Source organism: Brienomyrus brachyistius, chromosome 7, assembly GCF_023856365.1.
Source record: "Brienomyrus brachyistius isolate T26 chromosome 7, BBRACH_0.4, whole genome shotgun sequence".
Taxonomy (NCBI): Eukaryota; Metazoa; Chordata; class Actinopteri; order Osteoglossiformes; family Mormyridae; genus Brienomyrus; species Brienomyrus brachyistius.
The window spans coordinates 17,085,585-17,112,537 of NC_064539.1; the positions used below are offsets into that span (position 1 = coordinate 17,085,585).

The 26,953-nt window shown below is 43.6% G+C and overlaps 1 protein-coding gene across 3 annotated transcripts in view; it reads left to right on the forward strand.

The window, feature by feature from the left end:
- The window catches only part of kcnt1a (potassium sodium-activated channel subfamily T member 1a), a 72,471-nt gene that overhangs the window by 35,756 nt on the left and 9,762 nt on the right, over positions 1–26,953 (forward strand). For all 3 annotated transcript variants that reach the window (XM_049019710.1, XM_049019711.1, XM_049019713.1), the window contains exons 7-26: positions 1,651–1,699; positions 2,241–2,300; positions 2,887–2,961; positions 3,539–3,622; positions 3,950–4,044; positions 5,896–6,076; positions 6,712–6,876; positions 7,033–7,169; positions 8,376–8,439; positions 9,773–9,881; positions 11,873–11,981; positions 13,854–14,003; positions 14,340–14,578; positions 19,264–19,480; positions 21,260–21,365; positions 21,854–22,026; positions 24,868–24,939; positions 25,454–25,588; positions 26,250–26,361; positions 26,457–26,558. In XM_049019710.1, the coding sequence (XP_048875667.1) occupies positions 1,651–1,699; positions 2,241–2,300; positions 2,887–2,961; positions 3,539–3,622; positions 3,950–4,044; positions 5,896–6,076; positions 6,712–6,876; positions 7,033–7,169; positions 8,376–8,439; positions 9,773–9,881; positions 11,873–11,981; positions 13,854–14,003; positions 14,340–14,578; positions 19,264–19,480; positions 21,260–21,365; positions 21,854–22,026; positions 24,868–24,939; positions 25,454–25,588; positions 26,250–26,361; positions 26,457–26,558 (2,434 nt within the window). The remainder of the gene's footprint in view (positions 1–1,650; positions 1,700–2,240; positions 2,301–2,886; positions 2,962–3,538; positions 3,623–3,949; positions 4,045–5,895; positions 6,077–6,711; positions 6,877–7,032; positions 7,170–8,375; positions 8,440–9,772; positions 9,882–11,872; positions 11,982–13,853; positions 14,004–14,339; positions 14,579–19,263; positions 19,481–21,259; positions 21,366–21,853; positions 22,027–24,867; positions 24,940–25,453; positions 25,589–26,249; positions 26,362–26,456; positions 26,559–26,953) is intronic.

Below are 26,953 nucleotides of genomic sequence, written 5' to 3' on the forward strand. Positions count from 1 at the left end.
CTCACTGCTAACTGCAGGGCCTGACAGAGGATGTAATGAAGGCAACCATAGATGAACCATAGCTTCTCCTCTCATCTTGTGCAGAATAGTCCTGACTTTACACCATGTGTACCTGTGGCAGGGCAGGCTGGGTACTCAGTGGATAAGTGAGGCTCACAACTTCAGGGTTAGAGTGTTCAAATTCTGCCTTTACTTTAATAATAATAATAATAGACACTTTATTGTTCCCCGTGGGTAAAGTGTCTTTATACTTCCCTCAACTTGCTCTTTGTAGAGTAAGCTGTCTGCAAAGGGCAGCCACCTGTTGGGGCGCCCAGGGAGCGGGGGGTTAAGGGCCTTGCTCAAGGACCCACAGGCGCGCTGAGGCTGGGATTGAACCTGCGACCTTGTGATTGCAGGCATACAGGCTTAGCCCACTGAGCCATATGCTACCCACTATGCATGTACGCATGGTCTCGATGTGTCACATGGGTTTTCTCCTGTAGTCCATAAACATGCTAGGCTGATTGGTGTCTCAGGTCCCTGTAGTTTGTGCATACACCCACTGAACACTTTATTAGAAACACACTGATAATATTCTGGGTATTGTGGCCATTGAGTAATGTACACGGTCAGCAACAATCTTCAGATGTGGCATTCAAGTGATTATCGATTGATATTAATGGGCCCTGAGTGTGCAAAGACAACACTCACCACACAATTACACCACCACCACCAGCATGGACTGTTGACGCAAGGCAGGATGGTCCAAGGGTTCATGCTGATAATGCAGAATTCTGACCTGATCTGTGTGCCTCAACAGAAATGAGATTAATCAGACCAGGCTACATTATTACAGTCTTCAACTGTCCAATTTTGGTGAGCCTGTGCCCACTGTAGCCTCAGTTCTCTGTTTTTGACATGGTCTTCTGCTGCTGTAGCCCATCTGCCTCAAGGTTCTCCATGTTGCGTGTGCAGAGATGCTCTTCTGCTCACCACAGTTGCAAGTCTAGCTGTTCTCCTTTGATCTGGCTCATCAACAAGGCATTTCTGTCCACAGAACTGCTGCTCACTGGATGTTTTTTTCTGTTTGTTTTTCTCACCATTTTGAGTAACTCTAGAGACTGGGGGGATCCCAGAAGATCAGCAGTTACAGAAGCACTCAAACCAGACCGTCTGGCACCAACAATCATGCCATGGTCAAAATCACTGAAATTACATTTGCACCCCGTTCTGGCGTTTGATGCAAATGTTACCTGGAGTTTCTGACCTGTACCTACATGACACTGCACTGCTGTTACCTGATTGGCTGATTAGATCATTTCATTAAGAAGCAGGTGGAGAGATGTTCCTTAAAAAGTGCTCAGTGTGTACGTGTGCTCTGACAAACTGGCACCCCTCCGGGGTGAAGTCCAGCCTGTGGCCTGTGCTGCCTGCGACAGGCTCTCCATGACCACGTGACCAGGACAGGTGGCTGGAAGATGAATGACTCTATTGCCGCCTTATTCCTACGTTAGTCTTAGTTGCTCTGAGTTTATTAGACCGCAATATGAGAATTCGAGGTAAATCCCTATGTGATTAAATAGGAAAGCAAACTCAGAGTCGCACACATTTTCATTGTGTTCTTGTGCCTGTGTCTCAGAATAACAGTTATTCATTTTACCCTCATAGGGACAAGATATTTTGGGTGAACCGCAGGCTGCCAGTTTGGGCCATACAGGTGAGCTGGGAGTCGTGGCTGTAGGACAGCACTGTGCTCAGTCAGGTTAGGAGCTTACGGGAGTCCGGTCACATGACTGTCAGGCATCTTTGCCTTTGTGATATAAATGGGAACTGCATTCTGCTCTGCTGTCAGGCATAACTACTCCACCGAAAGCAAATTTCCATCGATTTACCCAAGATTTGCAGCCTAGAGTACAGTTGTAACCAGTCTGAATATCTGAATTTTTCCTGGAGCTGGTGAGGGGAAGGTCTTCAGTTGAGGGCACAGCCTTTAATAGCTCTAAGCGCTTATGCGGGCTTCCCTTTGTTATTTAAGACATAATTTATTTTAATTTGCTGATATCGAAATCAGGAGAAGGCCTCAGCCGTGACCATACATTTTAGCTTATGTAATGGAAATAAAGAGCATTACATTATTTATGTAATTTAAAGACAGCCGAATGTGTTCTTGAAGACGTGTGTCCTTCAGGGATGTGTCAGTTGACTGATGTGATGCGATGTGGCACATCCATCGTTCCTGTCCTTCCTCCCTGTCCCAGGTGATCGTGGCCATTATCAGTTTCCTTGAGACGATGCTTTTGACGTATCTTAGCTACAAGGTAAGTTTTTGTCTGAGCTCTTTAAAAAATAATTGCTGGCATTGTGTCCAAGGTGTGAATGGACCAGAATATGACTCATGTAGAAGGAGGGAGCTTCTTAGTGCTATAGACACTTTGGGAACCTCAACCAGCCAGCATCGAAATCCTTTCATTGATTTCCTGATTGGAAACGCATGCAATAATCAGCAAACTCTCACACATCTGACATGACACTCACGCTTTCTCACTTTCATGCTCATGCAAGAGATCTTACGGCAAATCTATATTATTCCATCATAAACCTTAAATTAGCTACATCAAAAGCGTTGGGGTAGTCTGCAAACCCAATAAGCTATTTACAAAGTAATCAAAGTCTTACATACTTGTAAATGAGTATGCGGACTTGTCTCAAATTGAAAATCTCACTCCAGCCAGCTGACCAAAGTTGGCAACTCCAAAATTAAAACTTGATAACTATTTGCTCAGAGAATGGGTGTTCATCACTTTTTTGGATAAATGTTATTCACAAAACATAGAACAGGCCAAATAAACCTTGTCTAATGTGTATGTTCTAACAGACGACAAGGGCTTGTTTCATTGCTTCTAGGGGAACATTTGGGAACAGATCTTCCAGGTGTCCTTTGTCCTAGAGATGATCAACACAGTGCCCTTCATCATCACGGTGAGAATATGCGTGGGTGAGATTCACTGTGTTGGGGGACTGTACGGTGGGTGTGTGTGGAATTCGCTGTAGTTACTGTAAGCGGTGACACACTGAAACACACTCTGCGATTCCACCAGGCCTCTCATTGTTACGCTGACAAGCTGATTCCTTGCCATTCCACTGACATTTCGCTCTGCTGTATAAAACTACTCACTCATAAATTCAGACAGTTAGACAGAGGACTGCGTCATCTCAATTAATATGATTCCCACAACTAAGCCCCGAAAATGTGTGGATCTGTCCTTTCTGTTGTCAAAAATTGTGTAAAATTAAACGTGTGAATTTGTGTATGAACAATTAAAATGTGAGTTACGTTTATTATATATTGTCCCCAAAGAAGATGAAGGGATATACTAGTCTAACCACCGAGTTTAATATCACAGAACTGTAATGATGTCACCTGAACATTTTACACCAAAACTCCATCTATCCATTTGAATAACTCTGTGCCTTTGGGATTTGTGTCTTGGATGGGATTTGTTTTGAAATTCTCCAACAGCAGGATTCTTCTCGCATTTATATAACTTTCTTGCAGGTATTCTTGCGTGATCTGAGAAGTATTTTTATCCCGGTGTTCCTCAACTGCTGGCTGGCTAAGAGCGCGTTAGAGAACATGATAGTAAGTTTGCATGCATACAACTGGTTCCCTGAGACCAGTATGCCGCACCCAGCCGTGCACCATAATGGGTGTTTATGGGCTCTCTGTTGGCTATGTTGTTGGTGGTATCATGGGAAATGTGGGACAGGAATGTGCACGTCCATTTGCAGAAAGAGGCAGTAATGCACACTGATAGCGACCCTATTTAGTGATCATTTGTCAGATGTAATTCACTTAAGTAATAAAGAATGAGGCTTTAATAGCTGGTGCGATTGACCCCAGAATATGACATGCTTTTCGGAATAAACTTGAAGGACTTGAATGTTGTGCATTTTTCTTTCGTTCCAGAATGATCTGCATCGAGCTATACAGAGAACACATTCTGCCATGTTCAACCAGGTCCTCATCCTCATTTGTACTCTGCTTTGCCTCGTTTTTACTGGGTACATTCCTTTTTTCCTCTCTCTTCCTCTCTCTCTCTCTCTCTCTCTCTCTCTTTCCTTGAGAGAACACGATCATTCTTGTTAAGAATGTACTGCATTTTTCAAACTGTTCTCAAATACAAGATAAAAATTGCACACACCGCTCGACTCCATACATATTACTGGGTTCAGTCTAAGCCTTAGAGTTTTTATAGCTGATTGGGCAAATAGTTGACTAAAACCAGCACTGCTCATAGGTCAGGAATGGACAGTATATTCTTCACTGGTTTTCTGGACAGCTGGTTTGGAAAACTGCTCCAATTTTCATTTATAAGGAAAGACTTGGGACAGGTTGAACGCCAGTAGCACTGATGCACTTTTACGCTTTTGTGTTTAAATCTATGATTATCTAGCCACTGAAATGTTGACTCTAAGTGTTGTTCTAATTGCTCAAAGTTTTAGACAAGGTAATGTTGCTGTCCATGCATGTGGTCACACAACCCATGAATTATGGGAGACTGGAGTTTAATTCTGGTATATACTGTACAGATGGTATACTGTACATGGTTAGGTAATGGGATGCTGAGTGGCCTTGATCGTGCGATTTTCCAGCAGCTATGATAACTTTTCACAAAAGAGAGCCCAGTGCTCCTCCACTGCCGATGCTTGGTTGCCGAGTCAGAACAGACCCTGACTTTTGTGCCCGGTACCATTTCAGTTCAGGCTTCCTTCACTGAGGTTGTTCTTGACAGTATATTGCATAACTGCTTAAACTCACCACACTGTCAACGAAGGAGTGATCCACCCTGAACTGCTATCAGAACTCCGCTCTTTTCTATGAATGTAAGTGAAATAATGGAAGGAGAAATACAACAAACGAAGGATGAAATCCAAGGATTTTTCTCTGTTTAGATGAATGCTAAAGTCCGAGGGACGTAGAGCAGCCGAACTGAAAGGCTGCTACACATCTGTGGTCAACTCTTCTTAAAATGGTTTACTAGAGCCTTTTCTATAATACATTTTGGTTACTGTACTAAGCACTTCAGAAGTTTTATATGCAATTGTTTCCAACTTTTTCCCATTTGCTTTGTAACTAATAAGCTTTAATACTAAATTGAAAGTGTTATTATTCCCAGCTGTGGTAAAATCAATTTGATAGTTATTTGTTTTGTATACATCACTGCTTATCTGCCATTTGTGTGAGTTTGCATTTTAATGTTTTGTTCAGAAGTGTGCAGAATGTGATGTTACAAACTAATATTTGACACATATCTCACATTTATACGTTTATGCATTATTTGGTGATGATTAGATTAATCTAAAATACGTCTTATTATGTAAAACCATATAACCTAAGAGACGTTCTTCGGCTCAGTGGGTTAGGATGTTTTTACCCTTTTAAAGGATTTTTTAGTTTTTTTTTTCAGTTTAAGTAAAGTTGTTATTCAGGATGAGCAGAAGATTCTGTTTGTTTGGTGGGAGGTTTGTGGATGATTTTGGGGTAACAGGTGGCCCCACTCCTTTCACTTTGTTTATTTCCCTGACCGTTATTTAATAATATCTGTTTCCTTCGCGATGTCTCATTTAAATGACGGAGCACGAGTTTCAAACCCCTTGTCTGTCTTGCTCTGCATCGATTCTGTCCTCACTGTATAGAACTCATTATCTCTCACTGTCACACTTCAGACTTCAAGTGGTCAAATTGTGATAATTAAAATAATTATCTGTCACGTTACAAAGGAGTTCCCATCACTGACCACAAGTTGTCAAGACCGATTCAATTTTTTAATTGGATTAATCAACAAATTGAATTTCAATGCCTATTATTAATTTATCTGCACGTGCGTAATGTTGTTTTATATGAACTTGCAGGACGTGTGGGATCCAGCACCTGGAGAGGGCAGGGAAGAACCTCTCCCTGTTCAAGTCGCTGTATTTCTGCATCGTCACCTTCTCTACAGTGGGATATGGAGATGTCACCCCTCGGATCTGGCCGTCCCAGTTGCTGGTGGTCATCATGATCTGTGTGGCGCTAGTAGTGCTCCCCCTACAGGTATGACCTGCTTACCCCTTTCAGTAAGATCGCAAAGAAAACAAGCAGCAACATACTAAAGGTATGCAGCTTTTAAAGAGATTTAGGTTAAAATATATATAGTCTTATGGAAAATTATCATTAATTTAGAAATTCACTTTTTCTCGCCTTTCATCCTGTAGTTCCTTTATGAATGTTTACATGGTATCTGAATAATTTAACATTTGCAGTCATATTAATCGCCTTGCTTTGATTCATAACGGTTAGATTTCACTCTGCCTTGGTCAGAAATCTAATGGAAGGACATTAACAGATTTCCATTAGAACTCTTAATCTTCTGTGTGAAATGTGTTCCTCCGCAGCTCCCCTGGGACAAATCTCTGACTCTTGCTGATAAGCATATTAATATATGCTTCCTTTTTTGCGTATTTGGACAGTACAATGTGCTGATGGAACGACACGTTGCACAACAGCATAGAGTCCTTTTAAGTTACTCAGAAATGAAAAAAGACAGCAAATTAGCAGTAGCACTGTTAATTTAATTATCATGAAAACTACTTTATTCCGTAAGGATTTTTCTTCCCTTAAAGTGGCTTTCTAACCTAAAGCAGTTAAATGGATTTCATGAATTACGAGTGAAGTGACTCTGTGTCTAGTTTGAGGAGCTCATGTACCTCTGGATGGAGAGGCAGAAGTCGGGGGGGAACTACAGCCGACACCGCGCTCAGACGGAGAAGCACGTGGTGCTCTGTGTCAGCGCGCTCAAGATCGACCTGCTCATGGACTTCCTGAACGAGTTCTACGCTCACCCCAGAATTCAGGTAAAAACTACTTCAGGGAGAAGAATGGTCTAACCACAAGCCTTCTTTGTGTACAAAAAAATCAATCTGGGAAGTAAAGAGAAAGTCAAAGGCACCCTGAGTAAAGCTCTGTTCAATTTAGACTCTCTCTGTGTCTCTCTCCTCTTCATTCTGCAGGATTACTACGTCGTGATCCTCTGTCCTACAGAGATGGACATTCAAGTACGGCGCATACTTCAAATCCCACTCTGGTCGCAGAGAGTTATCTATCTTCAAGGTTCTGTGTTAAAGGACCAAGATCTATTGAGGGCTAAGTGAGTGGTCTTATACTGGAGCGGAAAAAAGCCCACCTCTCTCATCATCTTTTCAGAGTAACTCATTTTTAAATGTCCGCAAAAAAGTTCCAAAGTTCTTCGGTTTTTTCTTCCTGAAAATAGGCTCACAATTATAAGGTTTGACTCAATCCTTTCCATACCCTTTTTTTTCTCAGTGTGTGGGCGTCCTTTTCATCAAAGTTTGCCTGCAGCTATATTTTTATCCTCGAGGGTTTTCAAGCTGCCTTTTCACAGTAGGGGTCTTTATTCCTTGGCTGACTCGAAGTTCTGTTGACCTGTGAATTGAGTAGCTGGCTACAGTTGCTAATTGACCCCTACTTAGATATTATGATGGAGTCAAGGATTTAATTAACTTATACTTTTTTTTTTACCAGAGCTGCTTTGAAAAGATCGATGCTAGCCTTTATTGAGCGTTTTATTCCACGGCACCATGTCCAGCTGGTCATAGGTTTAGACTTATTGACGTGGTGTTTTGAGATTATTAAGGACGAGACCCTTTTGCTTGGTAATTCTCCAGCTTCATTGTAATTCAGTCTTACTGACACAGCCATGAAAGATAAGGATCGATCTGGTCAGTTTCAGCTGAGCGATGGATTCTCGGCACGATTGTGTCATTGATTTAAACCATTTAAAGGTCTTTAGCACCTCTTTCACGCCCAGGACGTCACTGTAGCGCAGGATGTTTCATCGGAAGTCTCCGGAATAATTATCGGGCTGGGGGATTTTTTTAAACAATATTTTATTGGATTTTCCAGAAATAAAAACACCCAAAAGTAGATGACAGCAGATACCATCGCATTACAGTGTCATATCATGGACTAATACAGAAAGAAAGTATTTTCCGGAATGAGGGATAGAATGGAAAAGAAAATATGAGCAAAATAAAAGCGGAAACAAAGGAAAAAAGTGTTTAACAGACTTACCTGCTCTGGGGTCCATCAGGAGGACAACATGTGCTTCTAACATAAAACTTTTACATTACTTTTATTTTTTCCTGGTTAGAAATGATAGATTTCCTACATTGTGACAATCGTTTTATGGACACTGGCTTTGAGTCCGTCGACTGGCCTGCATGTGTCATTAACATGTGCTTCTTTCTGTTTTTCTGATGGGTGCCTTTTCTCCTGTCTTTTACCATCCCTCCCCATCTCTTAGTCTAATTTAATCATGATTTCCTCCTTTCAGGATGGATGATGCTGAAGCCTGTTTCATCCTGAGCAGCAGAAACGAAGTGGACCGCACGGCTGCAGTAAGCGACGCACTGATGCTAAACACGCATGCTAAACACACTGATGCTAAACACACTGATGCTAAACACACTGATGCTAAACACACTCACTCTTTTTCACTGTTAATCACACTTAACCCTTCAGGTAAATAATAATATACTTCCTTGTGCTTTGGGGATGCTCCTGTGAAAGTCTGGGTCGTCACGACTCTTATCGCATTTTGCCTGTTTTTGATATAGTCTGCTAATTAAAAACCTCATTAAATGAATCTCACCACAACTCCCCACCGGACAGCCCGACAGACATATGTTTGGGCTAATTAGCCAAAGCGTGTGGCTGTGTGTGAGCGTGTGCCTGTCTGTGAGCATGCGCCTGTGTGTTAGCGTGTGCCTGTCTGTGAGCATGCGCCTGTGTGTTAGCCTGTGCCTGTCTGTGAGTGTGTGCCTGTGTGAGAGTGTCTGCCTGTGTGTGAGCATGTGCCTGTGTGTTAGCGTGTGCCTGTGTGTTAGCGTGTGCCTGTCTGTGAGCGTATGCCTGTGTATGAGTGTGTGCCTGTCTGTGAGCGCATGCCTGTGTATGAGTGTGTGCCTGTGTGTGAGCATGTGCCTGTGTGTGAGCATGTGCCTGTGTGTTAGCGTGTGCCTGTCTGTGAGTGTATGCCTGTGTATGAGTGTGTGCCTGTCTGTGAGTGCATGCCTGTGTATGAGTGTGTGCCTGTGTGTGAGCATGTGCCTGTGTGTTAGCGTGTGCCTGTCTGTGAGTGTATGCCTGTGTATGAGTGTGTGCCTGTCTGTGAGCGCATGCCTGTGTATGAGTGTGTGCCTGTGTGTGAGCATGTGCCTGTGTGTTAGCGTGTGCCTGTCTGTGAGCGTATGCCTGTGTATGAGTGTGTGCCTGTCTGTGAGCGCATGCCTGTGTATGAGTGTGTGCCTGTGTGTGAGCATGTGCCTGTGTGTTAGCGTGTGCCTGTCTGTGAGCGTATGCCTGTGTATGAGTGTGTGCCTGTCTGTGAGCGCATGCCTGTGTATGAGTGTGTGCCTGTCTGTGAGCATGTGCATGTATTTGCCAATGGTGGCGTCTTGCTGTAGGCTGCATGGGGTAGTCACCTGCCTCCCTATAGTTCTGTGCTGAATGAGTGTTTGCAAGATGGGTGGATGGATGGATGGACGGATGGATGGATGGATTAAATGAATTGCTTTTCTGTCAGGTCCATCTATTCAATTATACCATGGAAATAATTTCCTGCACAGATATAAAAACAACTTTAATTACTATAATTTCTGACCAGTCAAAATCACACTTTTATTGTATATCTACTACTAATATCTTACCCTTTGCCTACCTCTCTGGCAGGATCACCAGACCATCCTGAGGGCTTGGGCTGTAAAGGACTTTGCCCCGAACTGCCCTCTCTACGTCCAGATCCTCAAACCAGAGAACAAATTTCATGTGAAATTTGCTGGTGAGTCATACATCCATACGTCTGCTCCTCAGGACCACGGACAGCAGTCGCATCTTGGCGGAAAGCAGCCAACCTCATCGACCAACTTTATACCATGAGTCATGAATCTGGTTAAATCTGGAGAACCTGAAAACAGCAGTAAATAATTTAATTATCCTCTCCTGTGAAGCGTCAGAATGAAACACGATGGAGCATTGAGGGAGATATGATTATACATGATTTTGGATCAGAGTGACACCATGCTGACTCTGAATTTACATTTCTGTTTTGGATTATAGAAGTCTCATGAGTGAGAGTTCAAATACATGCTGGTTTAAAATGATTTTTTGTTTTAATATTTGCCTCATGCAGTCTCTGGGATAAAGTTTTCTGTTGACTGTAAAATCTCATCATCTTCCCACCACTTGCACAGCAGTCCTATGCAGTTTGGACCTCTCTTTATCTTGGCCACAGATTCTAGCTCATTCTAGGCGATCTCCTGATGTTCCCCAACCAGCTAGGAGATATAATCCCTCCAGCATGTCCTGGGCCTGCCCCAGGTCCTCTGCCAAGTGGGACGTGCCCGTGACAGCTTGCTTGAGAGCCATCCAGGTGACATCCTTATAAGTTGCCTGCTCTTGTTTTAAAGGAACGCTGGCTCTATTTTCAGATTCCCCCCCCCCCCCCCCCCCCCCCCAGGTCTCCCGACTCTGTCACAGAGAGTCTAGCACACATGCAAAAGGTCTCATTCTAGCCACCTTTACTTGTGACCTTATTGTTTTGGTCATTACTCACGGCTCATGACTATAGGTGAGGATATCTGCCTGTCAGTCCCTTATTATATCATGAGTCTCTTACTCATGAACAGCTTCCCAAGGTACTTATAGTAAGAGCAAACTCTCCCACCTCAATTTAATAGGAGCAATCCACAAGAGAGGTCCTCGCCTCGAATTTGGAGGTGCTGATCCCCGCTTATTCACACTCGGCATCAAATCTCTCAAGTGTGTACTGGAGGTCCTGGTCATGTGAAGCTAGAAGCACAACATTATCTACAGCGAGATGGGGTCATTTTAGCCCCCATACTGGATGCCCTTCCAGCTATGCCTGAATCTAGATATCCTGTCCATGAACATCTGATACAGGATCGGAGACCCAGCACACCTCAAATGGCTTTAGCTTTGTGCCAGCTCTTACAGCATTCATACAGGGACCAATTGGCTGGCAGTAGCAGTCATTCTGCTCCATATTCCTGCAGCACCTCCCACAGAATCTGCCCGGCTGCACGGTCATATGCCTTCTCCAAGTTCAGTGTCGAAGAGCTGGTCCACTGTCTCACAGTCAGTCCATAATTTACATTGTTCCAGTGGGTGCAGTGTGAGCTGATGTGAACTGGAGGCTACGAAGAAGGAGCATCTTATTGTCACCACCCCTTGCTAAAAATAGCGACCACTTATCCTTTTTGCCAGTATAGAGGTAACTGACTTCCATGCAGCATTGAAGAGGCATGTCAGCCACGATAATCCAACAACTTCTCTCGGCACATGGGCGAAGTATTTTTGGAGGTGTGAGTTTCATTCGTTGTGCACAGAACTGGCCACCAGGTGCTCTATGGTGATGCACCCAGCACTCTGACTCCAGGGGCGGCTTCCCCTAACCCTGTTTTTGGGTTGTTCTGGTTCCTCTTGGCTCCTTTCACTGAGGGCTTTTACGTAGCCTACGTAGGCTGTAACAAAATTTTTCAGGAGTTTTGCAAAAGTCAGCAGATGACAGACAAAAAGTTTAATAACTCATTAACTCGCAGTGATCTTTGTATCTCGAGTTTCTTGCCAAGGAGACCAAAGAATTTTACGCAGTTTCTCCAGATGGTGTGGAGCCTGTGTGTCTAACTCCCGTGATGTGGAAGGGTCAACTGTAAAATGTAGATTATGAATTCCGGATTATATTTCAGTGTGCCTGAAAAGGTTTAAAGATACTATTTTGGTTGCTAACTGTAATTAACTTTCTGCTTTCAGATCATGTGGTCTGTGAGGAGGAGTTCAAGTACGCAATGTTGGCTCTGAACTGTGTGTGTCCAGCCACATCCACACTGGTCACGCTCCTCGTTCACACGTCCCGTGGACAGTAAGTAACCAGGCTCTCTAGTGTTGAGTGACTGCTAGCAAATCTCTAGTCCACATCCTCTCTGCGTATCTACATCAGTTTGCTGTAACAGTTTGTTCCTACAGTAACACAGTGATTACAGTGCATAGTTGCAGTTGTCAGACTATAAAAAAACATATCTAAAAAGTAAAAAAAAAAACTAATCACAGCCACTAAATTTGTATGTGCTACTAACACTACTGCTGACATCCTGTTTTATATTTATAAGTCATGTTTAAGTTATAGATCTAAACAAATCCATTGGGGAATTTTCATAAATCTGTTTCACTCATCTGTATGGAATAATGTTTTTTGCATGAATCTGACCGTCCGAGGCTGAGAATCTCAGTTTAATCTCATAACAAGTACAACTGAATCATGCTGATAGGCTAAGAGATGATGATACATTATGTCGTTGGGTACAACACAGCTCCTGCGGATTTGCGGATTAATGTGCTGGTGAAACAAAGTGTAAACAGGACCAATGCAAATGTTGAATATCAGCCATTGCAAATGTGTATCACTGCAAGTTTGCAATGTGATTTTGGTGAAAGGTAGGATGTGAATCTAACTGGAGTCCACCTACCATTATAATGTCTTTAGAAGCACTTTGCAAAAACTGGTATAAATCATATTCCTAGAGTTGGGTAATTCAGGGCCAGAGAGTGAAAGTCCAGACTGGGATTTGGTTTCAACAACCAGTTGAGTCCTCTGTGATTGTGACTCTTTATGCTCAACTGGTTGGTTGAAACAAAATCTTCGTCTGGACTTTTACTCTCTGGACCTGAATTACCCAGCTCTGCATACTCCCCCCCCCACTGACGAACATGTTGTCAAGTTCAGTATCACTTATAGTCATAGAGCAGATGTCTCAGATGATTTGAAAGAGGGCAAAATTATATGACATGATAGTGGGATGGTGCATTTTCCTTCTTGTATCGGGGGTTACACTTGTTGTCATTTACCTGAAGGCCCGAGTGCACCGTTGCATCCTAACTTGCAAAATCACACGTTGGCACCAATAAATGGGTGCAATACAGTATATTTTTTATCAGGTGCTGTAGCTCATAATCAGCTCATTGCAGTGCAATTTCAAAGACTTGATCTTCTTTTAGAAATCGGCTGCTATGGATTAACCGCAAGACATTTTAATCAAGGTGCAGCGGAGCAGAAATAAAGTCTGTAGAGTTAAATGACTCCCCACTGCATCTGTGCTGATGAAAAAAACCACCTTTGATAGAATACCGGTCTGTATTTATGGCGTCTGCATCGTGCCGCCCCCCTGCAGACGCGATACAGCACTGACGTGCATATTTGTGAGCTGCTTTCTGTTGTTGCTGTAGCTCGCGTACCTGAGTGATGCTGGCCCTTACATTAGAGGTTCTTATATAATATAAGACGAGTATATCATTTAAATAATGTCTTTTTTGCTCTTTCTGCTCTTATAATAGTGAATATACAGAAGGACACCTCATTATAGTCCAAATGTGCTTTGTGAAATTGCAGCAGGCTTGGGTAATGGTGCCGCCTTTTCCTTAACTGCCTACATGCTCATTAAAATCAATCAAGTAAGAACGTCATTTCTGTCCCCGGGTACGCAGTACCGTATTTATGTGAAAGTGTGTGATCGTTCTAATCATTCAGAGGATTTCTCTCTTTAAAGGGCAAATAGAAAGTCTTCGGCGATCTTATGAACTGCTCGACGCTGTTCACGGTTTCCTTGATTAGTGCTAATATGCGAAGCCCTCAGTAATCAAACATGAAGGGGGATCCTGAAAAGGTGCTGGGATTGAGGGAGTGTCAGTGGCAGCAAGGTGCAAGGTGTCTGTCTGTAAAGCAGGGCTGTTGTTGCAGGGAAGGCCAGCAATCTCCAGAGCAGTGGCAAAGGATGTACGGCCGTTGTTCCGGTAATGAGGTCTATCACATCCGCCTTGGAGACAGCAAGTTCTTCGGCGAGTACGACGGAAAGAGCTTCACTTATGCTTCCTTCCATGCCCACAAAAAGTAAGTTGGTCCTGACACTGTTGAAACAAAGTATATTCATGAATTGATATATTTATGAAATCGCAGACCTGCATGTTCATTGTGGCTCGGCAGGCGAGTTTCTATGTCTGCAATCATAAGATTTTTGGTTCAGGTCCTGGCTTTGGCAGAACAGTTATGTGTCTGTGGGACTCTGAGCTAAGACCCTTAAGCCCCCGGTCCAGGGGTGCTGCACCCCCAAGCTATGGGTTGGCTGAAGAGGACCAGTCCAATATACCTGAATGTACAGTTCAGAACCTGTCAGTGACTCTGATTTTCAAACTGTACTGATGGCAGTTCCTTCTCCATCACTGGCAGGTATGGAGTCTGTCTGATTGGGGTCAAAAGAGAAGATAACAAGAGCATCCTGCTGAACCCAGGCCCCCGACACATAATGGCCGTCTCAGATACCTGCTACTACATCAACATCACCAAGGAGGAGAACTCCGCCTTCATTTTCAAGCAAGAGGAGAAGCACAAGCGGAAAGGTCTACCTCCAGGTGGTCTCTATGATGCCCCATCCAGTCTCCCAGTCCACAGCATCATCGCCAGTATGGGTGAGTTCAGAAGGTGGTTACTAAAGGGTGTGACCAAAGAAGTTTGTTTTTCCTCAGGCACAAAACAGTAGTTTTTTTTTTTTACTCCTGAAGCTTGGAACTACAGTGTATCCAAATTTTCAAATTGCCTTAGAACTTAAGCACCGAACTGAAATAATCTGGCAGGTTTCCACTGATAATAAACCTGTATCTTAAACCCTGAAGGACCAGGAGCAATATTTATGATTATCTGACACACTGTGCTATCGGCTGGTTATAAGATAATGAGTAAATATGCGGTAAAAACAGGTTATGCAATAATGGTAAATAAACAGTGATAATCGCTATAACCTGTTGGCCAGTGATGTGCTCTTTTACACATGGGAATCAGGCATCTTGCTAAGTACTAATAATTCTCTTATATTACAGCCTATGTATTGTGGCATTTCTACATACATCCTGACTAAATAGTCATAAAGAACATTGTTGTTATTGCTCAATAAATATGAGAGTGTAATATTTAAAGAATATGATGAAATGAAAAGATATTAATTTAAAATAGGATACAATAATGTATTATAATCAAGCATTATACTAGTACTGTGAATGCCTTATACTTCTAATTGCATTGTAAAATAACATTCCACAATTACTGTTTAGTCAGTGGGATTCCTCATATATGATATATCTAATCCTTGTATGTGATAATTCAGGGCTCTGTACAAAATTATTGTGAGGCACCAAAATTATGAGACTTGCTTTCATTTCAGCTGGGCAGGAAGATAGTATATCATATATGCAGGATTATTTCAACTTGGCCAGTGATAAATTATTGAAACTGCTTTTGATTACAAAAGTTATAAGGCAGCCATTTGGCAGAACTACATTCTGATATAAATATAAATATGTTGATACTGAAAAAAATTGTGATCTTATGATTATCGCACCAATGAAATTTCATATCCGCGCTCCCCCGCCTTAGAAGCCGGCTCCCTCCGTAACCAGATCATAGGCGTAACCTGTACTTCAGGGTCCGTGTCGTGCTTTTCTGTTTCGTCCTATTTCTGGCGAATTTCAGCTCTCTGTCAATCTCTTTATTGCGTTTATGTCTGTTTCTACAGACCAGGAGAGTCAGTGGCGTGAGATGACTCAGATGAGCACATATGACTGGCAGAATCGTACTCATTTGAGAATAAAGACGGTTTCCATCATGTCATCTTTGCTCTCGGCAGTATTTAGCAGAACAGGTGCATCTTATCTTCTGGAAGCTGCTTATCGTTCCAGCATATAAAATGGACTGACAGGGGCTCCTCCATGTCTGGGGTGCATAACCACTGATCTGTGACAAAAGAGGCCAAGCTATAGCTTTCTTTGTAATTATTTTTATTATGCAAGTGGGAAGGCAGAACAGTGCTCTGCTCTTTGCTAGATTTTGTTGTTATGCAGCCATTATTAGGAGGGAACACGTAGCATTAAGAATTTTAAATATTCTAGTCCCCGCGTCATTTGTCTGTGTGCTTATGTTACACAACGGCATGTGAAAGTTAAGTTTCTATGCTAAAGTTAGTTTTTTTTTTCCTGACATTGTCTTTATTGTTTTATTTCTTTGGTTTGTTAAAGTGGATCAGTCCACTTCTTATGGTAAGTTTGTGCATGAAACAGGAATGAGAAAATGAACATTTTGCTTATTCCTTCATTACAGCTGCAGTACTGCCACATGACAAAGTTCCACTATTTCAGAAACAAACTCTGGCATAAATATTCAGGTCAACGCATGTGGGTTTTGATGATTTACAGCAGTGTTTCCCAAGCCGCTCCTTGGGGACCCACGGACGGTCCACATTTTTGCTCCCTCTCTGCCCCTTGCTGGGCTGACTGGGAGCTGAGAGGGAGCAAAAACATGAACCGCAGTGGGTCCCTGAGGACTGGATTGGGAAGCATGGATTTACAAGGGCGATTCAGCCTTTGTCATCCAAGGCTGAGCCTCCTGAAATTATTGACATTTGTGTGTTTTTTTTGTTGTCGTTTATTCTCTAAATGTCTTCATTCTGCTCATCAGAACGAGCTCTGAAAGGACATTTGCTTTCATGCAATTTTGCGAGCTCTGATTAATTAATGCGATTGTTTCCAGTAAAGCATGATGGCCGTGGGACAAAGATTGCATGATGACACATACAGGAGCTTCTTGAGGTCACCGTTGTATCTTAGAAATACAGTTGGATTCGACAGACAGCTTCCATGCAGCCTGGTGGTATCCCAAGGCATATTCTTTAACATCTACTTCAAAACAGAGATATCATCTCGACAGGGACATTAATCCACAAGATTGGTGGAAAATATGCTTCTCTTTCAATGAGAGCATAAGAGAGAGAGGCCCAAACATCATCCTTGCCAAGAAGGCTGCAGCAATTGAGTGCCACATCGTCTTCTAATCCAACAAGCCAGCTACTCTGGCCTTTAATTAACGGCTTGAAGATCCCATGGTTTCAGGAAGCTTTCTTCCATAGCTTTTCAGTGGGGAGCTCAGCACAATGGTATTTCTTAGAGAGATAAGCTCTGTTTGCAATAAACACTTGTCATCTATGGCAATCGGCAGCATAATTATAATAACGGATGGATTGCGTTTACACAGAGCTTTTCTCGCACTCAAAGCACTTTGCGTTGTTTGTGGGGAGTGACCGTGTCCCTCCCCCACCGCCGTGCGGCGCCCACACGGGTGAGGTATGGCAGCCATTTTGCACCAGAATGCTCATCACACATCAGCTTTTTGGGGGACTGAGGTAAGGAACTATTTAAGACAATTAATAAGCTGGATTACGGAATCTGGTTGGAGATTCACGTGGCTAGAGGCAAGTGTAAATGATTAAAGTGTCACTCCAGTTTCTGTCCTTATATGTTATTCCTACGGTATCTGTATATACAAGAAATATTACTATGTTTGAGAAATCTGATCGATATTATGTCGCGGAGCCACTCAATGAGAAGATTGGCCATCTGTTCAGGATTTTTGTGTAAATGCAGTGAATTTTGACTCTGTATCCCTCACTGCGTGATCTGCACAGATAGCTGGACCTATCATTAAATAACTGTTATTGTGATAGCACAATTGATGACTATCCATGTCTCTCTTGATGTGCGATTGTTGGTTGCAAGGCAACGATCATCTACCGTCTCATCCAAAGTCAAACGAGTAAAAAAAAAACATTTTATTTTTTAACGGAGTCAGATCCCTAAATAACGTGTTTGTCTGTTACATGTGCTTTGCACCAAAAGTCACATATAGAACTTTTTGAAATTTCTCTAAATTTATCGCTGAAACCAGGAGCCAACATACACCAGTCATTCTGCACGTATTATTTTATGATTCCTGCTGCAGACTGTTAGGCTGTATTCTGTAGCTAAACACCAACACAGCAATGCTTTTTATTTAGACAAAGGCGTGAGTTTGTGGATGTAGTTGGGCCAGTTTAATCTGACAATGCAGTCAGAGGTGAGACAGTGAGACGTCCCTGCAAGTATTATGATTCCTGGAGATGCAGGTTTAAAACAAAGATGAAACTTTCAAATAGTCTTGGCAATCTTTGTTGTTAAAAGTGGAACAAATTATTTAAATTACTGTTTGAAATGCTGGAGTGACACTTTAATGGCATGATAGGCTATGGTGAGAGTGTTTTGATGGCTGTCACATGATCAGTATGTGTAAGATTGACTGGCACGTATTTTCATTACAGTTGTAGGTACATTTTCCGTGTTTTTTATGTAGTTGTACTGTATTTTGGGCCGAAAACAATTTTCAGAGGAGGAAATTTTCCATGGGAATTTTCAGGGATTTTCTGAAATTTGGAAATTATTGAGAAATCTATATATTTCCTATCTATGTGCAATTGTCAAACGTACAAAACGAAGTGTACTAATAAGAGGTTGTGAAGACCCTGAGATTTAACGTAACACTTTGATGAACAGGACGATGTTCTGCGGCATGAAGATTGATGATGAATTCTCAGTTGCACTCAGAGACAGCTTCTGTTGGGATGATTTCTCAGATTACAGCTGCAGTCGGTAATTGGGCCTCTGAGGAACAAATATCCCTTCAGCAGGAGGACGCTGAGTTACGTCATGAAAGGATAAACTTCACTAAAACACCAACGACATCAATTAGCAGACAAGATTGGTAGCTAACTGGAAAGGTAGCTAAATTAGCCTAGCTCTTACGTTAGCCTGTTGGATGGATTTTTGGAAAATAAAATAAAAATATGACCTTTCTACAGCTTGGTCTTTCACCTCATCTTCTGTAAACTCTAACGTATGCATGTACGCAGCAAGAAGTAGAAACCAGAAGTATCTTCGAAACCGTGATCTCCAAAATGATAACCAGTTGGCGCTGCATAATAATTTCCCAAAATTTCTGTGCTGAAATTTCCACGGAAACTTTCCAGGAATTTGCAACCCTATTTTTGCCTGTCCTAGAACAGATGCATTTTGGGATAACACAGTAATCCTACAACTTGTAAGGCAGACTTTGGAGGGGTTGGTTCATAACTGCCGGTTATTTTATGATGACATTGTTTTTTTCTATCCTTTCCGCTCTCTGGCTCTGCAGTAGCACCTGCTTCATACATTTGTGTGAAGTGATTGACACAACATATTGGCTACACATGCCCCAGTGCAGGCTGGGTAAAAGCAAGGCCCTGTGCTTCTCGTCGCAGGAACCGTTGCCATGGACCTCCAGAATACGAACCCGCCCGACAGCAGCAGCAGCAAGCTTGCCCTCCCTGCCGAGAACGGGTCCGGTAGCCGCCGGCCGAGCATCGCCCCGGTCCTGGAGATCGCAGACTCTGCTGCGATCCTGCCATGTGACCTCCTCGGGGACCAATCGGAGGACGAGACCACCCAGTCTGATGACGAAGGCTCCCTGGGCTCTGAGTGAGTTTCTTACTTGGCTCTGTGAATGGGGACAACAGGTCCAGGAGAAAAACAGAATATACACAGCACTGGATGGGCCATTTATTGTTCCAGTGGGCGAGTCATCATTCATTTCATGCTCAGCACTCTTCAAAAGGTTTTTATCAGAGACCAGTTCTGATGATCTCTGCTAGTGGGTAGCTGAATAAGCTGATTAAGAGGTGGATCGGTCCATTTCTCCTGTTTATGTTGTAGCATGCAGGCAGAATGCAGTGTCAGAAAGGACTACCACTCGGTTTAGGCACTGAAACAGGTGCTTGGCTATATAGCTCGTGTTCCTGCTCGATGCAGAAATCCCCGTCCACTTATCCGCCTTAAATAATTTGTGCTGGTAGTTATTTATAGTGAACAATTTAGTGTTTGGCGTCAGAATGTAGTTGCGGATCCAAAGCCTTAACAATTCCTAAAATCCATCCATGCGTGTGTGTTTAAAGGTCGCTTAACGCAGTGCTGGTTGCAGCGATGCAGCGCCTGACCCTGGAAACACAGGGTAACGGGCTGGATGCAAGTGGGTGACATGAGATGCATGAGGCCGCAGCGCCGCCCACCATCCATGATGTCACCTTGCTGCCAAAATGTCACCCCAAATTCATGCCCTTTGCTTTAATTCTGCATCCTTCCTCAGGGGACAGCAGTCGGACATTTTATCTTAATTTTCGGGGTTGTCAGTACTCTGTGCAGTTACATAATGCTCTCACAGGCACGAAACTGTCACACTGAGTGCAGAAGCACTTTCTGTGATCACTGATCCATTTGGGCCACTATATAATTCTTAGATTCCCAACCAGCAATTATGAAATGTCACTGTGCGAGCAGGCAGTCTCAGCCCATCATGTTCGCCGTGCCACATATTTGGTGGGGGGGGGGGGGGGGGGGGGTATAATTGTTGCATATGAACATATGCGGTGACTAACTTTGTTTAGTGAGACGCTTAGTGCTCCAGGGATTTGAATACATGGCACAAGCTCTGACGTATGCGATGCTCTGGTGCGGTTCTATTCCCAGCCTCATTTCAGCATTGTAGAATAACAAAAGAACAGCAAGATAATGGTGGTTTATTCTCTTTGGCCTTTACAGTCATAAGTCCGACCTGCGAATAATTATTATATTGGATTCCAGTTCAGAAAAAAACATCGGACTCTTGACAGCTGCAGCCTGTGATGTATTAATCTGCCTGACGTGTACTGTATGTCGCTTTGGACAAAAGAGTCTGATAAATAAATAAGAATATAAATGATTCAGCGCTTCGGAAAAAGTGAAATATTAATGATTCAAGTCACAAGCTAAAAGAAATGTTTGAATTCCCACGTCATATTCTGATTTTTGGGGCTGCTGTATGATTTATTCCATTCTTTTGTGATTTGTGTACTCAGGTCTTTCTCCAGTTTTCCACTACATGCACGATGCCATTAACATTCCGTTAACATCGGCAGTTTGGGAGCTGTTGACTATTTGCCATAGAGACAGCAAAACTAAAAGGCATATTAAGAAAATAACAATGGTTTAGATTTCTGACATTGTTGATTTATGTTAAATGGTAAGCACTACTAAGCACAACTGTCTGATCACAATTGATTTATTTTGTGTTATTTACAATAGTTTGTCACTGTCTTATTTTCCTTATCCATTCATCTTCCAGGCTCACAGCCAGTGCAGCGCTGTTGTGAAGCTTTGTGATGTTATAACAGAGTAACTGCACCCTCATTCCCCGCATTACTTTTCTCCCTTTCTTTTCCTCAGGTATGTGAAAGGGTACCCCCCCAATTCCCCCTACATTGGGAGTTCCCCCACCTTGTGCCACCTGCTGCTGTGCAAAGCCCCGTTCTGCTGCCTTAGGTTGGACAAGGTAAGGGAGGTGGTACCATTTTCTGGAGTGATTTTTGCTTCTTCTCTTTTGATTGGATCTGCTACATTGACTGACTTCTCTTTTGATGTAGCTGAGCCAATCAAGAGAAAGGAAGCGAGTCAATGCAGCAGAGCCGATTGACTCACTTATTCTCTTTTGATTGGTGCTGCCACATTGACTCTCTTCTCTTTTGATTGACTCTGCCACATTGACTCACTTCCTTTCTTTTGATTGGCTCTGCTACATTGACTGACTTCTCTTTTGATTGGCTACGATACTTGTGTGTCATATTATCTACTGCATTCTTGCTTGGTAATTCCGACTCACAGGGGCTCCTTACTACACAGGCAAGAAATCATTTGGCTCGTGCGAATCCAGTTATAAAAAACTGGCCAATGACGGCGCAGGACGTGACAGGATGATGTCATTTCTGTGTCGCGAGACTGACTGCTGTCTTGATCTTTCCCGTCTTTTTGTTACGCACCCAGGGCTGCAAGCACAACAGTTTTGAAGATGCCAAAGCCTACGGCTTTAAGAACAAGCTGATCATCGTGTCTGCCGAGACAGCAGGGAATGGACTGTACAACTTCATTGTCCCCCTCCGCGCTTACTACCGGCCCAGGAAGGAGCTGAACCCCATCGTGCTGCTCCTGGACAACCCGTAAGTTCCATGGCTCCATGCTAGAAGCTGCTGTATAGAGCTGTAATTAAGCAATCGGCATCACCGTGTAACTCGTTACATCCATTTGGTCACTCGTCAGTGATTTCGTGTAGCTCCTCCCCTCACTGCCAATAACCTGTGTGAAAAAGTGCTCTGATTCAGTTTCACACGAGGGTGTTTGTGCAAGGCTCCATTTCTGGGCTGAGCACGATGAGCGCTACCTTTCCTTGCGCTTCGCATGATTCGTTTATGTGTTTATTTCGTTTTGTGGTGCTCCTGTGCACTATTAAAAAGTGCTCGGGCACTTCCCAGAGTGTGCAACTCTGTGAGTGACCGTTACTAATGTCTCAGGAAGAGAGAGAGCGTCTGTAATTACGTGCCCTTTTCAGCTTGGAGCCGGATTTCATCATCATTTGACAGCAATAGCTGGGGGAGCCATGGCAAGCAAAGACTGGGGAAATGTGCCACTATGGTGTGAGGTCAAAGCCCTTCCCTTTGGCAGTGCTACGTGGCCGTTTTGTTGCAAGTGACACTGAACAGAGAGACAGAATCTGTGCTGTGTAGCTGGAGAAGCTTTCCACACTAATGGAGGAATCCTTGCGTTAAGATGGGGTTTAGAAGAGGTGCTGAGTTTGACTCAACTAACGAAAAGTATCATTTTTGGGTTTAACTGTAACTCCTGGTGCAGCTATTTATGCTTATTTATGTTGCTGAAGGGAGCAACTGCAGGATGGCTGCTTGGGATGTGAACTAGCAACCTTACGTTTCTTTAACCACATTTCTACCAGGGTCTGTAGGATGATTCTCTTCCCCCTCACACACAAGAGACTCTCACTGAAGCAGGCAGACCAGTCAGAGTGGTTTAAAACCCACAGTTTGGGATATAGCCGTTAGCTTAGCTTAGCTTAGCTTGCTATAGATTTATCTCGTCTGAACTGCTTCCAAAGAAATGTAGACCTGCAGCACAGTTGAGCGAATGGTGAAGCAAATTAACCATGTAGTTCTGGATCACAGTGCAGTAGCAAGAAATATGCTTTATTGGTTGGTCTCTTCATGGATTTTACAAGGCAATAAAGCAGATGGGCTTTTCTCTTCCTTTTTCACTCATCCCTTACATCACCATTGAACATTACAGCCTATTTCTCCGACTCTCGTCAATAACAGCTGGCAAACACTGCTTCAGAAAAGTGAAGGATTTTCAGTGCTGTCGTTGTTTCTTTAAATCACTGTCCTTTGTCCTTGTTGAAGCATTTTTATAATTAACACTGAACGTTCTGTACTCTGCTTTATATTCCACGTTCGTGCATAGACTGGTAAATAATAAACACTGAACACACTGAATACACAAAAAAAAATTGTCTATTTGTTTTGGGCATGCTGCCATGTTTTAAGGTAGCTGCAAAAGGCATTTGAAGCCTGTTGCACTTATCGGAAAAGAGGAATCTATTTTGAGCTTGACAGGGTGTCTGAGTAAAAGTACGTTTCCCAAGCGACCCACCTGCCTCAGACCACCGACTGAGTCACAGCTGTGTCATCCACTGGATTGATCGCGGCTACAGGCTATAATCAGGGTTTTCCGGTGGGAAGAACAGGGGGGCTTAAATCCGCCGCAATGTCGAGGCTGCCGCCGGTAATGTGTCGGGTTCCTGCAGCCGACAGCCGTCTGGGTGGAGAGTCCTTGAATCAACACCGGTTCTGCTGTGCTTGGCCGAGCAGGTGGCCGTGCCAAACAGCCAATCATGTCGAGCATCCAAAGTGGACACGACGCAGCTTCATTTGAGGCGTACCTGCACATCTGCGCAGGTGGCCGTCTGTACATGTTTAACAGGGTCCTAATTATAAACCTAATGGAGACACAGTATATTAAAACACTTACTGTAAATATACAGTATACAGCATGATTCAGTAGAATATGCTGTAGTATGGCCAAATTCAAAACAAGCTAGATAATCTTATCTTTGGATTGTGTTCAGTAAAGTATTTGTAATATATTTTCACCTCTGGAGGAAGGACAGCATTCTGTCACTTTTAAAAGTTGCCCCACAATTTGAAAATGCGCCTCATGACAGCCTTGATAATTATGCGTGGTGACTGAATTTTCTATTGACATGCAGTGCGAGTATGAATGGGCAAATATAAGCTACTGTATATAATTGATGTGACAATGGGGATAAGTGATCAGCTGTGATGAACGTTTCTGTAGGTGGCACTGTCACTTGGTGGGCTGCACTGTCACTAGGTGGGCTGCACTGTCACTAGGTGGGCAGCACTGTCACTTGGTGGGCAGCACTGTCACTAGGTGGGCTGCACTGTCACTAGGTGGGCTGCACTGTTACTTTGTGGGCTGCACTGTCACTAGGTGGGCAGCACTGGCCCTTTATGAGAGGCACTGCCACTTTGTTTCCCACTTTTGATCAGTGTATAGGGAGTTGGCATTTTGCTCTCGCCGGGATTCCTCCAGGTACTGCAGTTTCCTGTTGAGGCCAAAGGTGTGTAGTCAAGCTGATTTGTATCCTTAAAATGCCTGTGGTATGTTTGCGTCCCATCCCTTATGCCCCATGCTGTCTTAGAGGGGCTCTGGGGCTCCCAATGCCCCTGTCCAAGATAAGCGGGAGATTAATGGCATGCTTACTACTGATGCTCTTATCGTCTGAAGGTTGCTTATGCTGAAGGTCTCAGTGACTTTTGTACACATTAAACATCACAGCAGTGTTCCATAAAATGATCCTACTAGTTGAATTAAAATCAAGAAAAGGTATATAATGGCGAGATATAACTTCAGTGGCACAAGAATGTGACATAATGTTCAGCAATTAACTCATTTCTTTCTCTCTCTTGTAGGCCAGATAATCACTTCCTGGAAGCCATCTGCTGTTTTCCAATGGTTTACTTCATGGCGGGAACCATTGACAAGTACGTTATAACATGAGAACCTACCTGGCTACATGTGTAGTACTGAATGACTCGTGCTTCTGTTCCTCTGTGATGTCGGGACCTTTAGGTGTTTTAGGGGAATTGATAGCATGTGTGACAGAAGCTAGAAGGAGCGATCAGCCTCCCAGGTCTCTTTTGTTTGCTTTTGGAAAAATAGTACGTCTATTTTGTGTCTCGTTCAATTTTCCCACCCATTATATCCTGAGGGTCCCAATAATTTTCCATTTCCAGTTTGAAGTCTGAACCATGAGGAAAGTCAACGTTTTCACAATTACATGTGAAATTGGCTACCAGGATGTGGGAAGGAGCGAAAATGTGGACTGTCTGGGGGTCCCGGGGGCCGGGGTGGCAAACACTGATATAGACACTTTGTGATCATATCCTTACCCATCCACCTGTGCCTCTGTACTACACAATCATGGCTGTGGGACCTTCAACCTTAATTAAAAGCTCAGCATCCTCCTAACTTGTTGTTACCTCCCCCACCCCCCAGCCTGGACAACCTGCTCCAATGTGGCATCATCTACGCTGACAACCTGGTGGTGGTGGACAAGGAGAGCACCATGAGTGCCGAGGAGGACTACATGGCGGATGCCAAGACCATCGTCAACGTTCAGACCATGTTCAGGTGAAAGCAGCCCCCCCTGCCCGCCCCTGCACCCCCCAGGCTCCGCCTACACGCAGGCAGGTTTCTCCCACGGCCTAGTGGAGCGTTCGGAGCGTGCAGCACAGATGATTCACGCGATTTGCAGGTCTAGGCTGGGCTCAGCAGCCACGGAGCCATCAGGCATGACGAAAGGCAACAAAAACAAAATTATCTTCCCGTACATTTTTGCATTTTTTTCCCCTTCATGATGTAGCAGCTGAAAAAGTGAATAGATTAGACAGAAAAAGACCTTAATGCAGAAATGCTACAGTTTATGCGAAGGATAGACCAAAGATGGCTGATGGTCAGGGCAAGTGGAGATATTTCAGTGTCCAGGCTACACTGTGCTCTGCTTTGGTTGAATGTTATTGTAGCATCTTCAAAGGACTCATTTATTACAATGACTGTACTTAGTAATACTTTTATCCAAAGCAACATACAATTAAATGCAGGGTCAAACTATCCCTGAAGTGATTGGGCGTTATGGGCCTGGCAGTGACATCAGTCTCAATCACATGTACGACATTGTAACCAACCATTTGTTTAAACAAGAACGTTCCAAGACAAATTCTTAATAGGTAGCGTCTCATTAGCAAAATGGCCTTTTCATGCGTCTTCCTTTGTCGCTTTCTGTCCTCTGCAGACTGTTCCCCAGCCTCAGCATCATCACTGAGCTCACGCACCCCTCCAATATGCGCTTCATGCAGTTCCGTGCCAAGGACTGCTACTCCCTGGCCCTATCCAGGCTGGAGAAGGTGAGAGGAGCCGGACTAATCAAGCCTCATTCTGCACTCCAGACTGGGGAGTCCCCTCAGCGCAATCCTGTTCTCCTTCTCTCGTTTCCCTATAGAAAGAGCGTGACAAGGGCTCGAACCTGGCCTTCATGTTCCGCCTGCCGTTCGCTGCAGGCCGGGTGTTCAGCATCAGCATGCTCGACACGCTGCTCTACCAGGTGACCTCTGCCAGGCCCGTGAGCAGCTTCTGCTCAGCTCTGGACCCAAAGCGCAGAGTAATGAGGGTTAATGCGGAGATGAATTACCACCCAGCTCCGGGGCCACTGAAGTGCAGTCTGTTTGCAGGGTTTACCTTACGACGTTCAGGTTCTGCAACAGTCATCAAATCCAGTGCTGTATAAATCTTACTTTTCTTGAAAATGCTAAACCAGCAATCAGATCCCCTGATTTGGTAAATAGACCGTTCAGCCAGGTTAAGGGCTGAAAGCCACACATTCCACCAGCAAACGAGGCCACACACTCCTATTGGATAAAACCTTTTTCTCTACTTATAGTTACAAAATGTCTGTGAAAAAGTTACTTCTCCTGTAACCCACTTTTACTTACTATAACA